Here is a 13,182-nt window from a genome sequence, read left to right as displayed (position 1 = left end):
CCAAGCAGCAGCCAAGAAATGTAAAGGATTTAAAGTCAAAGGAGCTTGCAAAGAAAAGCGTCTGGACTTCTTTGAGTTGCTTGAAGACGTTTCACCTCTCATCCGAGAAGCTTCTTCAGTTCTAAGGTCAAATGGTGGGAGAGTCCCAGATTTAAACCTAGTGGGAGTATCCCCCCACAGAGGGACAAAAGGACCCCCTGATGATCCTCTAATCGCCTGAGCCAAGGTGTGAAACTGGGTGTGGGTCCCAATCAGCCAGGGTTTGAACTGAAGAAGCTTCTCGGATGAGAGGTGAAACGTCTTCAAGCAACTTAAAGAAGTCCAGATCCTTTTCTTTCCAAGCTCCTTTGGCTACGATGACCTGGATGACTGAGAACCTTCACAGACATAAAGGATTTAAAGTTTCTATAAAGAGGAGTGGGCCAATATCCATCCCACATCTCTCTGGTGCTTACCAATGAGGCTTTCTCTACAGAGTACCAAGTCATGTTTTGCTTGGGCATCAAATACTTCTTTCAATCTGTGACTTTTATATAATGTCTTTTTTCTGGAATTTGGTTGATGTTCTGTCTTTTCATTAAAACTAAATTATCATTATTGGAGATTGTTAATTTCTTTGGAAGCAGGGTACATGTATACATATACATATACATAGATTGTCACAGTCTGTTTTGTCTGTGTTGTTTGTTTTCACCATTGTTTTTCCACCGTCACTGTCTTGTGTTTCAATGTCCGGTGCTGTCAGGGCAGAATCAAGTAGAGGATGCTCACAAGTGATGAATAGATGAATATTTCAAAGTTAAAATAAGGGAAGAGGAGGGAAATGCAATATTCAATGCAATACTGTCAACAAGAACCCTTTTTTTCTTGTATCGTCTCAAACCTCTCTGGATTAAAGCACTAGATCATAGCATTTCTCACTAGCTGTTCCCATACTGTGTACTACAGATATGGGAATACAGTATGCGGTGTGTACCGGGAGCCGATATATTGAACAAATTTATCATCCTCGCTGGTTTTTATCCATGTACTAATAAATCCATGAAAATTCTGTCTGAACATATTCTCATGTGTGCTAACTCTGTTTAGCAGTCTGTCTTTGCCAGTGGTACACAGTGTGCTCTAGTTAGTAGCAATGCTGTGTGTTTCTACTGTAGGCTTCATGTGAGAAAGATAAAACGCAAACACGTCCTAGCTGGTCCAGACAGAATTAAACATCAGTGGGTAATGTGTGAAGGCTCTGAGCCCTGCTGACTGAGCCGCTTCTATCCTTTAATCAAAAGAAAATTGCCGCCAGCACCACTGCCAAGTAAAATCATTGCAGATGAATGTCCAATCAGAGAAACATGGTATGTGATTAATCGTATGTGAAATAAAAAGATGACTGAGAGGGGACACAGCCACGCTTCTGACAGTGTTGAGCATGTTTCTGTGTCTGTAATGTGTTCTGCCTGTGACCTGAATGTTAAAATGTTTATGTTTAGGTCTCACCAATGAGCATTACCAGGATGACACGCGGCTCTTTAGAGGTACTCGCCTTCGGTCTTTTCCTCTTGCATCAGCTGCTTTCATGCTTAGAGTGGCACCATTGTGTGATCTGAAACATCAGGCCCGATTCAATAGCGAGCTCAGCCCTAATCCTATAGAGTGTGCAGCTTTATCAATCACTGGTTTGCAGTTAGAGCCATATGGATCTGCTCTATGTGCATAAAATGTTAATTTATATGCTGCACCTTTGTGCACACTTAAAGCTCCATATTAAACGGTGTTAGTAGACCAGATACCTGTCACTGTCTTGTGTTTTGTGTCTGATGCTGTCTGTGTGTTCATCCATCACCGTGTTGTGGCCCTGTTCTCATTAGGTGAAAACAATGCTCACTGCAATGTTTTGCCACACTTGTGTCACATAAATTTTTGCTCTTCTCTTTCCTTCCCGCTTCTTTCCCGCAGCCTACATAGAGGACGTGGCCCGCTGTGTAGACCAGAGCAAACGCCTCATCATAGTTATGACACCCAACTACGTAGTGCGGCGAGGCTGGAGCATCTTTGAGCTGGAGACGCGACTGCGCAACATGCTGGTGACGGGTGAGATCAAAGTCATCCTGATCGAATGTGCCGAGTTGCGCGGAATCATGAACTACCAGGAAGTGGAGGCGCTTAAACACACCATTAAGACCCTTACTGTCATCAAATGGCGTGGAACCAAGAGCAACAAGCTCAACTCCAAGTTCTGGAAGCAGCTGCAGTATGAGATGCCCTTCAGACGCACGGAGCCCATGCTCACGCATGAGGCGGCACTAGACGTCAGCGAGCAGGGCCCATTCGGAGAGCTGCAGACTGTTTCTGCCATGTCCATGGCGGCGGCCACTTCCACGGCCATGGCCACCGCCCACCCAGAGCTGCGCTCCTCGTTCCACAGCACCTACCACACCACCATGAGGCAGAAACACTACTACCGCAGTTACGAGTACGACATGCCCCCAGGAGGGACCTTGCCACCTCTCTCATCTCTGGGAAACCAGCACACCTACTGCAACATCCCACTGACACTGCTGAACGGACAGAGGCCACCCGGGAAGAGCCGAGAGCACAGTCTGGAGGAGGGGCACGCCAACAACGCCATGCTCCCTCTGCTGCCCAGGGAAACCAGCATCTCCAGCGTCATCTGGTAATGGCAAGCAGACTCGGCGCCAGCTTTAGGAAGATCGGTCAACGTCAGACATGACGAGGTTACAGTCTGGCAGTTCTTAGGAACACAGTTCGAGGTTGTGATTACGGCAAAAAGCATTTGGATCCGTATGGCTCCGGCAGCTAGTCATGGAGGTAAAGCAGGTTCCTGGACGTGGTTTGTCTTGTTGTTCAGTCGGACTGCACCTCGTTTCCAGAGGATGTTTTCTATGTGGAACTACAGGGGATAATGCGAACACACTGTTTCATTAACTAGCGAGAAATGGACTCACAAGGACTCCATGGTGAAGAACCAACACACTATGGCAATTATTCACAGGAACGAATACACACACACACATACACACATACAAGAAATTGCATCCATACAAGCAAAAGGAAAACAGGGTCTGTACATATATTTCAATTTATTTGTAGCATCAGTGTTTTCCTGTTTTGTTCTTTTGTTTATTTTATTCAATCATGTTTGTTGCCTTCTCTAATGTAGGACTTTTGCTTTAACTTGTCATAAAGAGTTGTATATTTTTAATCTTTTTCTCTTTTTTTGTCTCTTTTTCTTTTTTTATTTCTTATTTTGTAACACGCTCGATAGGAAAGCCAATATGACATGTGCGTGCGCTGTTGTGTTCCTTTGTTTGTTTGTTTAAAAATCTTTGTGTTGTTTAAAGAGAACTTTTTTTTTTTTTTTCGAACTTTGGGAAACGCCTGGACATTTCAGGAGCTTTGAGGAGCTAAAACTTGTTTTCGTTTACCTGTAAAAGGTGTATCTAGTTTAAAAGGAAACTCTCTCTTTTTAAAAAAAAAAAATATAGAATATGCAAAAAGAAGGAGAAGCTGGCAAAAAATATATCGTCTCGTGGGACTGAAAAGGAGGAGTGGTTGGGGAGCAGCGCTCGTCCTCTCCAAGCAGATAGACTGGCAGATCTCTCTCTAAAGCTTCATATTTTCTATTGAGACAAACAGCCTTGCTGTTTTAGAGTGATAGTGAAATGCCTCACCTTAAAAAGAAATCTGTAGATTATTTTAAAAAGAATTCTATTTTTATAACTGAAAAGAGTTTGCTTGAGATGTCATACTTATTTGCATTTCATCTTCCATAGAAAGAGGATTTGTGTATAAGTGTTATGCTGGTTTTGTGCCCTTCGGTGTGGCTCCTGGTTTGTTAAAGAGATTAAGGTGGCTTTTAAATCCCACATGACAAAAAAATGTCCTCTGCTCTTCTAGATTCAAAGGTAAAGCATTTTCAATGTTTTGGTTTAAAAAAAAAATAACAGTATTATTCCCATCCTGATAATTCATTTGGTTCATATGGATAGTTCATGTTTAAGGAAAGAAAAGAATTCCTTTTGTGTTTTGAAAGACTTTTTACATATATTTGAAGGTGTGATTTTTGAGTATGCATAGCAAATAGATATGTATTCTATATATAATATAGATATTTATATAAATATATAAACACAATTTTCACTTGGAAAGAAATGTCTATCTTTATAGAAACACAATCATGATCAGTTGCCCTTACTTTCTCACTGCACATTAAAAACATTGATTTCCTTTCGATGTTTTCCTTTTGTGTCCCAGTTGAACCAGCAGTAATTCATAACACACCTGATTATGCTCTTAACCTTTTTTCTTTTCTTTTTCATTACCACATGATTTTGTAATGGCTAGAGTCAGCTACATCCACCAGACGTGAAACAGGACATTTGAATAAGTGATCAGCCCTGGGAAATCTGGCACAGGGTAAATGAACAAGTGTTTTAGTATTGTTGAAATAAGTCTTTAAACAAACTGTGCCTTGAACGTCCAGTTCATAGACGTTCTAAAGATCTTTCTATACAGTCTATGATCCAGCAGCTCTTTTTGGTGGATAACACCGAAATGCTGTAATACTAGACTCATTGGAAGGTGGTGTCCATGTGTGTACAATCATTGCAACTACATTTGCCCTCTAAGAGAAGAGACGGGCACGTTTCTTGACCCTATGGTATAGTTGTGTCCAGAAATATGCCAGATCTAATCATATTCCTCTGTCCTCTATTTCCTCATCCTGTCAAGAAACACGTTACGTAATTATACTGATAATTATTCTTCCTTGCAGCAAAATGTCAGTGCAGTGAAGAAAGGAGATAAGCAGACTGTTTAAAGGAGATGTTCTGGTATTAGATAGCATGAATGCAAATCATGGAATTTAACTAGAACTAAACAAAACACTGAAAATAGGTGTGGGAAAAACATGTCAACTCCTCAGTTCATGCAAAACAAAAACTTTTTGTATCGTAACTTCTAGTCTGAACTTTTTAAAAACTTGCCTCTGACAAATACTTATCCGTACTAAAAAACAAAACAAAGAACCACTGAGACAATAAAAACACTGAAACTAATAAAAACTAAATTATTTTTTAAAAGAATAAAAATGAAACTGAAATGAGCAGCTCTTTTTCTTCTTCTTCTTTCAGCTGTGCCTCATAGGGTCGCCACATCGGATCATCTGCCTCCATGTTGCCCTCCCTAGCATTCACCTCTGTCACACCAACCCTCCGCATGTGCTCCTACACTACATCCATGAATCTCTCTCTGTGATCTTCTTCTTTTCACTCATTCCTGGCAGCTCCATCTTCAACACCCTTTGTCCAGTATAACCATTATCCCTCCTCTGTACATGTTCAGACCATCTCAGTTTTGCACCTTTGTCTCCAAAACACTCGACCTGAGCTTTCCCTCTGATGTACTCATTTCTAATCCTTTCCACTACTAAAGAAGCATCTGAGCATCTTCAACTCTTCAACCTCCAGCTCAGTCTCCTGTCTGTCAGCACCACCATCACCAAGCTATACGTCATAGCTGGCCTCGCTGCCATGTTGCAAACCTTCCCTTTTTAACCTTACTGCTATCGTTCTGTCACAAATCCCCCCTGGTGGCAAAGTAAAACAAAAACAAACAACTTCAATGACTTAGTTGGCCATTTGAGAGAAGTGTGACATACAAACATACAGGTAACGATGGAAATCAAACGGTGTCTAAAACAAGCACCATGAAATTCTCTGGTTTTAAGCTACCTGAATAAGTTTGCTGCATGCTCTCCCCCTTGCTCTCTCCTGATGTTCACTGCCTTTCAGATAGAGCCAGAAATGCCAAGTGAAGATAAACCTTTAACAAAAAAAAGGTGCTGATATAAGAAACAGCTTGGCTTAAGGCCAAGGATTTCAGTTGACGCCTGACATTTGCCTGCACATTGGTGGGTGAGTGCTGACAAACAGTGCCATCTCCTGGGGATACACACTACCTACAACGGGTGTCTGAACACTGGTAAACACAGAGACAGAAAGCAGATTTACTGATGTCTGCCAACCCCAGGAGAAAACACAGAAACTGGGGCAGAGGAAGAAAAAAAAGCAGGAAAAGACCGAGTAGAAGGCAGAATGATGAAGAAATGAAGCTAAAGACAGTGTTTATAAAATTCAGCCTGTGGACATTTTTGCTGGAGACAAGGGCGGTGGTGGTGGTGCTGGGGAGTGCTGCTTTCAGACTATGCAAACACCAAGAGAAACTGTAACACCGTACCAATTTAAAAAGAAAGAAAGACAGAAAGAAAAGGGTCTCAAATGGTGGAATCTGCTTTGGTTGTGTTCTTTTTGTAATAAGTGATGCCAACTCAGGCAAACACCCACAACATATTGTCAGCCACAAGAAAAGCAGCCTCCTGCCAAACCAGTGTGGTTTTATTAGCAGACACAGGATTAATAGACTCTTTATTACCCAGAGCAATTACAGGCTTAATTGGAGAGAAAATAGGCCCCGATGAGAAAGAAAAAGGCAGAGGAGATAGACGGGATGGCTTCAAAGTCCACATGAGCACATGTGCAAGGCCGTTTCCGTGTGTGTGTGTGTGTGTGTGTGTGTGTGTGTGTGTGTGTAAATACACCTTCATGTGCATGGTTTTGTTTTGTTTTTTCTTGTTATTTTACTCTTTGCAATGCCTTATCTGTCCACCAGGAGGTATGTGAGCTATTTCATCAGTATCTCAAGTTTTCTGTGCCAGCCTTTATTATTGGCATCACCTCCTCCCTTTAGTGCTTTGCTGTTCTGCTTGCATGAAATTAATAGCAACAAATTAAGCACAGAGACACTGCTTTTTCTGCTTTAGGGCACCATTGAAAGGTCTACTGATCTCGAAAACATCTTTTCAGAGAGTTTTTGATGTGGAACCAGAGATGGAAAACAATTTGACTGAAAATTCAATTTGATCAACTTTGATCAACAAACAGTGATTCACTGTTTGCTTCCTTGTTCGACAGAACAGTAAATATGTTGATTTAAACGCATGCGTTTATTATAAGACGACGAGGATACAGCATTATAGTCTAGAAGTTTCATAAATTTTTGTTCTTTCCAAGAGCCGTAATTTAACAATGTTGCCTCTCGCCGAAAGCCCCCTGCTTTGTGGCTTTTTAATAAGGTAGCTCGTCCTGCACTTTCTCCTCTCTCTGCTCTCACCTCGGAGACAGCCAAACGCACACACTCACACACACAGTCACCTCCCATGTTGTTGCGCCCCATTTTTTAAGGTGTACCCAGAAACAGGAGGTCCTTTCATACTTCGGTGACCGATGAGAAATCTTCTCCAATTTTACTCTCAACGAAGAAGCTTTACGTCTGCTTTCATCTCTTTCTTTCCTTTCTCGTTTGTGAATCACGGTGGAAAGCAGCTAAGCACTTTTACACACGTACCTAAGTGCTTTATTTGAGTAGTTCAATTTTCTGCCAATTAATATCGTTGTGATTCACTAATGAGTGTTATAATCAATTCAAATTAAATAAATCTGACCACATTGTGATATATTATTGTAGGCTAATATCCCCGCAGTATATGAAACGTAAAATCTGCTCCATGTTGATGCAACATTGTGACACAAATGTAATCGTTTTAATAATTATCCGATCATATGCCATTTTACTTCTGATGTGTGTATAATGCAGGACCATTACTTGAAGTATTTCTTTAATGTGTGCTACTTGCTCCTTAATTAAAGTGTGTGAGAACTTCTACCACCATTGTTTGGGTATAATATAAAATGCTAACAATCTGGCCGAGTTATTTTATTGGTGCTGCACAAAGCGAGACCAAGTGCAGGCTCAGGCCATCTGACCTCTGAACAGTGATGAAGTATTATAGCTGCTAGATGAGATGTTCAGGGACTGAGCTTCGTAACATCGTGTGGCTATGGTGTAACAGCAGTAAGTCCTTGTGCCATTGTCTGAGATAACATTCACTCAGTAGTGTCTCATTACAGAGGTCTGGTTTAAACCATAGGTGTATTTTATGCGGCGTCTCTAGGAGCTTTTGTTCTGTTGTTTACAGGGAGATTATTTTTTTCTCCAGCGAGCAAGTTGATACCTTACCGCACTGTGCCCACACTGTGATGGCCAGACTACGAGGAACAGGAACATTACCTGAGGTCCTTTTCCTCAACCACTTTTGCCCCTTTCTGTGTGCATGACAGGGGAAGTTGATCCATGTGACTTGCACAATCGCTACACGTTGTATACTGTTGCACTCTGGTGGCCTAACAGGGCATTTCACCTGAATTCAGAAGTCCTGCATCTGTGTTTATACTCCACAACTTACCTCCTTCACTGGACAGTGAATAGCTGCTAAACTGAAGATAATCTGTAGTTGATGTGACTGAACTGTAGTTGACATCAATCAGTGTGACTCATATTTTTCGAGGCGACGTGTGTCAGATTTCTTAAGTACTTTCTGCGTGTGTCCTGCATGAGACACATTATCTTCCTACGTAAGAGTTTGTCCAGGGCTGATTTCACAGAGGAAAATGTGTCAGCAATGACGGAGCAATTATCACTCACATACATAGTAGTTTGTTTTTTTTAGGGTTTTTTTTATTATCATTATTATTATAGAAAAATATTTTATATAAAAACAAATAAGTTATGAATTACATGAGCTGCTTTATATTTTCCTCTATTATGACATATTCCCTCAGCACATTCTCTCTTTCTTTCTCTGTGCCGCTCATTCTCACATGCACACTCACACTTGCTTGTGTTGGTCATTTCACAGTCACTGAAGATTTCCCAAATACATTTGTCTTTAATTAATTGAGTCCCACACGTCGTCCTCACCTGCCAACCAATAAAATCTTTGAGCATTTCAGTCCATCTGACAGCTGAACCTGCTGAATTCATCTCAGTCCACTATGGACCCGTGACCTACTTCCCGTAGAACATCTCCATGAGGACCTCTTCGATGTTGACAGTCCCTATGACGGGTCTGAAGAAGAGCTGAGCGACCACTGGTGGGCTGATGGCCCTCAGCATGGACAGAGCTATGAGCAGCTTGGCGAACCGCGTCGTATCCTCGCGATGGATCAGCCTGACGTGCTCGTTTAGAGCCTGGTGCGCCTCTCGACGCAGCGACTGGATGTAGTGCAGACAGCGCAAACCCTCCAGATCTAGAGGTGGGGAAGGATGGGGGGAAGTGAAAAGTTCATAAAAATGTTACAACGCAGACAAGTAGCTAGGTAAAGTGTAAATATCAGAGCAGTCATGCTGATATAAAACAAACTTTTACCCATCAATTAATAAATCAAACGGTATCATGTAGTCTGTGTGAAAGCTTCCACTCGTGAGCGTGGCACCTGTGCTTAAAAACTGATGCTCTGCTATCAAAAGCCCTGACCCACCTGGGTTGAAGAGCACGGCTCCCTTCAGGTACGCATATTCCTTCGTGCTTATATCTACACTCCAGCACTTCTTTAGGAAGGCTTTGATCGCTTCGATGTCCACAACAGAGACCCCGGGTGCCCCCCTGTTCTGGCCGCCCACAGCCTCGCTCTGCCTGTCCGGACAGCCCGTGAGGATGCGCTGCAGCATGCTCGGCTCCACGGTCTCCGTGGTCTCAAAGTCCACCCGGTCTTGTGCGAGTCCCAGCACGAGCAGAGGCGCCCAGCCGCTCCGGATCAGCACGAGCTGGTCGTCCTCGGGCAGCTCGCGAAAACAGGGGACGTTTTTCACGAAGCGCAGCGTCTTCACCAGGACCGCGGACGCCGCTTTGCAGGTCACCTGCGGGGAGCGGAGGACGCCCCGGCGCCGAGACGAGCCGCAAGAGCAAGCCTGCTGTCGGACCTCCTGCAAAGAGGCAGAAGCGGAAGAGGGGGGCTTCTGGAACAAGTGCTGCAGCGTGTGCTGTTGGGGATGCTGCTGTTGCTCCTCGGCGGTCACCAGGCGGTCATCACTCTTCAGAATGCTGTAGAGAATGCTGCTGCTGCAGCTGTTTTTTCGGCCGCTGGCACCCCGACAGCGGCAGCCCTCCAGCGTGGCCATGACCGCCGGCAGGAGCTCAGCGCGTCCCGCTGCTTCTTTGAAGCGCTTGAGGTCAGTGACAGAGGTAGCCCTGTTTTCTTAGCCCCTGATAGCCCCGAGTGAAGGGCAGAGCGTTTATATTAGCTCCCGTCTGTCCCCACGCTTTGAGAGATTGTTCAGACCCCCTGAACACACACACGCACACCCCTCCCTTCTCAAACACCGCCCCTCTCTCCACCCCTCTCCTATTTCCCACACTTACCTTTTCACAGCCCTCACATATTCAAGACACACCGGTGTAAATGATTTTTTATTATTATTTGTTATTTATTTTTATTGATTTATTTGCAAGTAAACACGTCGGACAGTAGCAGCTTTCATCTCTGTTGCTCACCTGTGAAAGGTTAACCATGGCTCAGATAAAACAGGAAATGTAACATTTCCGTCTGCTCGCTCGGTTTATCAAACTGTTCAGAAATCATGTTTGTTCGTTTTAAAAACCCGACAGCCGTGCTTAATCAAAGAGACTTCTTTATAAATTGTGTGAAAGAAACAAAAAAAGCAGAGGAAGAGAGCAAGAGAGAAAGAAAAGTGGAGAAGGCGCCAGAGACCAGCTTTATTCTCAGCATTACCTTGACTCTCTGAGCAGTCATCGGACAGAAGCCAGTAAAAGAAAAAATAGTCCAGGGAGGGATCTGAAGGCTTAATTATTTTAGGGACAATTTATATGATTTTCTATGAGAAAGAAGTAGGAAGAGCTGAGGCGCGAAGGCCAGCCTCCAACCTTGACTCGGACACGCTGATATTGATTTAACCGTGAAAACTGGAGCTGGTGAATTATGATGTCATGACTCAGTGCTCTCCTTGCTTCTGTCACTGAAGGAGGTATTTGGGAGGTGGGTGGGGGGAGAGGGGGCGGTGGAAGTCAGTGAATGAGAAACTAAGAAGGACAAGTTGGGATAAAGCAGATGAATTAGAGGTTTATCTTAATTGCTCCTGAGAGGGATCACAAGTTAGGGTTGGCTGCTACCTGAAAGAGGGAGAGGAAAATCCCTCTGGGGAAATCAGAGCTGATTACAGAGGAGTTTAACCAGACAGAAAGCAAGCAATAGAAGATGTCAGGATGAGCAGAACTGTGGGTGACTAATGCAAAAGTTTGGAGCAAAGGTTCTAATCTCAGTTTGTTTTGTAGACGGTCTGAGCATCTCTGCCCTGGCCACGTCCCAAATACCCTCGCATGCTTAAAAAATGAGGGTCTTAACAAAAGGTTGTCTTTGGTTTGGTGAAAGGATGACATTGAGTACATGGTTACATTCGTGAAATTGCAGTAAGCAGGACCTCAGTGTCCCTTGCTCTGTTGCATTGAAGGACACAGTTATGAAAAGAGAGACAGGATGAAAACTTTTTTTTTCTTCAGTGCTACAACATTGTTCAGAGGCCGAATGTCTTTGTATTGATTTAGCAGAAAGAAGAACCACAGAAATTTTTCACATGTTTATATCAAGGACACAGCGGGATAAACAGCCTTCACTCAGCCTGTCTCTTCTCCTGCTCAAGGCCCAGCCAGCGCAGGTTATAAAAATCCTCCCGTCTCAAGGAGAGATTACATTATGTCTTGTTGCAAAAGCACAGAGTTGAAAAGACAGCTGCAGCGCTCGGTCGCTCTTTTCCAGGCCTCCTTTTCGTCTATTGTTTGTTTATCAGATTTGGACAAGGTGTCTCTCCACTTAACCATCCTTCCCAGGGTAAATTTAGTCAGTCTGAAATATTTCTTAAACATCTTTCACCTAACTGGCCTCCCACCACCACAACAAGTTGATGCTTTATTTAAAATTGGATGAAGATCTGAAAACTGATGCCAAACATGCCACCCTATCCCCTAAATAATGACTGATGCATGTCATCTCATAGACACGTATGTACCACCTTTGCATCTAAACACCAGATGAATTAATGCAAGATGTCAGTTTAGATGACAACAGTTGGGGTTTAATACTGCAACAGTTGAAAACATTTATCTGCATTACAAGTCTCTATCGTTTCCTGTGAGCTAGGAAATCTGAAACAAATGGATCGGGCTTGCACAACTAATCCGCAGAGACTGGCAAGTGTAAAACTTTAAATGGCTGTTGCTGAAAGGGTAGGGGGGAAAAAGCAATAGTTCAGTTTAATGAAAACTTTCAGGTTCTTAACTTTAGGAGGAAACTCAAGGGTAACGCGTTGATAATGCATTAATGAAATGTGCAGAGACTTTTGGTTTCCCAGGCTGAAAGTTGTTAGTTTTTCTTTTTGATATGAGGCAGACTTGTTCTCTGGCACGGTGCCTGCTGGTTCCCAGCCCAGTCTGACTTAGCTCAGCATGGGGAGGCCCTCTCACGGTCGCATCACACTACTTAAAGGATGGGACTTCTTTGTGGCTTTAAGTCAAGACTCCTCTGAGTTCAAGTAACGTTTATCAAAAACTGCAAGAGTGTCTTTTCGCACCTCGCCAAAGAAAACACCACCGTTCTCTTCTCTGAGTCGCTTCTGCCAGCGAATGGTCTGCTCTCAAATAAAAGCAGATCAGTAGTTTGTGTGTGCATGTGCATACAAAACGCGCAGTTGATCTGCACTTTTTGAAACTCGCCGCTGTGACACGCAGACAGCTCGAGTCAGGCAGCTTCAGCCACGGCACAGTTTTGTTTCTGGTGGTGAAATTTAGAGCGAGGTCAGAACCACAGAAGATATTTACTCAGACAGGGGCCATGGGAAAGTGAAATCCACTTGCAGGAATTACAGAGGGAGGGAGGACAAAAGGAAGTGCCATTAAACTAAGTGGCTAACTTTCATAAATCTCCCGATGGGATCATACCAGCTCGACACCACTGAGCTCATGCACCACATCCATCTTCAATAATATTGCACGTTCATACATCAGATAAAGATACTTAATATGGGGAGTAATATATTAAAAACTAAGAAGAATGCAGTACAGACGCATAAAGCAAAGAGGCCTGGAACCCTTTAGGCGTACCTGCAGCACTGATGATTTGTACTTGTAGGTCGAACCACACCCACTTTAAATTTTGTTCTCGACTGCACATCTATGACATTTCATCATTTCATGCACAGAGATGCTATCACACTGACAAAATCATATAACACCTGTCACAGAGCTCAAAACAGTGAATT

General features: G+C 43.2%; 2 protein-coding genes across 6 annotated transcripts in view; one reads left to right on the top strand and one right to left on the bottom strand.

Annotated features, from left to right (window-relative positions):
• The window catches only part of il1rapl1a (interleukin 1 receptor accessory protein-like 1a), a 174,620-nt gene extending 168,145 nt beyond the window's left edge, over positions 1-6,475 (top strand). For 2 of the 5 annotated variants that reach the window (XM_040005297.1, XM_040005295.1), the window contains exons 11-12: positions 1,485-1,529; positions 1,951-6,475. In XM_040005297.1, the coding sequence (XP_039861231.1) occupies positions 1,485-1,529; positions 1,951-2,672 (767 nt within the window). In that variant the 3' untranslated portion in view covers positions 2,673-6,475. The remainder of the gene's footprint in view (positions 1-1,484; positions 1,530-1,950) is intronic. The other 3 variants (XM_040005299.1, XM_040005298.1, XM_040005296.1) reach the window with 2 other exon arrangements.
• A 943-nt stretch (positions 6,476-7,418) lies between these two features.
• Positions 7,419-10,832, bottom strand: nr0b1 (nuclear receptor subfamily 0, group B, member 1). The gene is made up of 2 exons (XM_040005300.1): positions 9,393-10,832; positions 7,419-9,161 (listed from the first exon to the last, which is right to left on the bottom strand). Exons 1-2 carry the CDS (start codon positions 10,030-10,032, stop codon positions 8,920-8,922), a joined length of 882 nt encoding a protein of 293 aa, XP_039861234.1. The 5' UTR covers positions 10,033-10,832; the 3' UTR covers positions 7,419-8,919.
• Between the last annotated feature and the right edge of the window lie 2,350 nt (positions 10,833-13,182).

Source organism: Simochromis diagramma, unplaced genomic scaffold (genome assembly GCF_900408965.1).
Source record: "Simochromis diagramma unplaced genomic scaffold, fSimDia1.1 OVJJ01000501.1, whole genome shotgun sequence".
In the NCBI taxonomy this organism is placed as follows: Eukaryota; Metazoa; Chordata; class Actinopteri; order Cichliformes; family Cichlidae; genus Simochromis; species Simochromis diagramma.
This window is presented reverse-complemented; position numbering and strand designations above follow the sequence as displayed.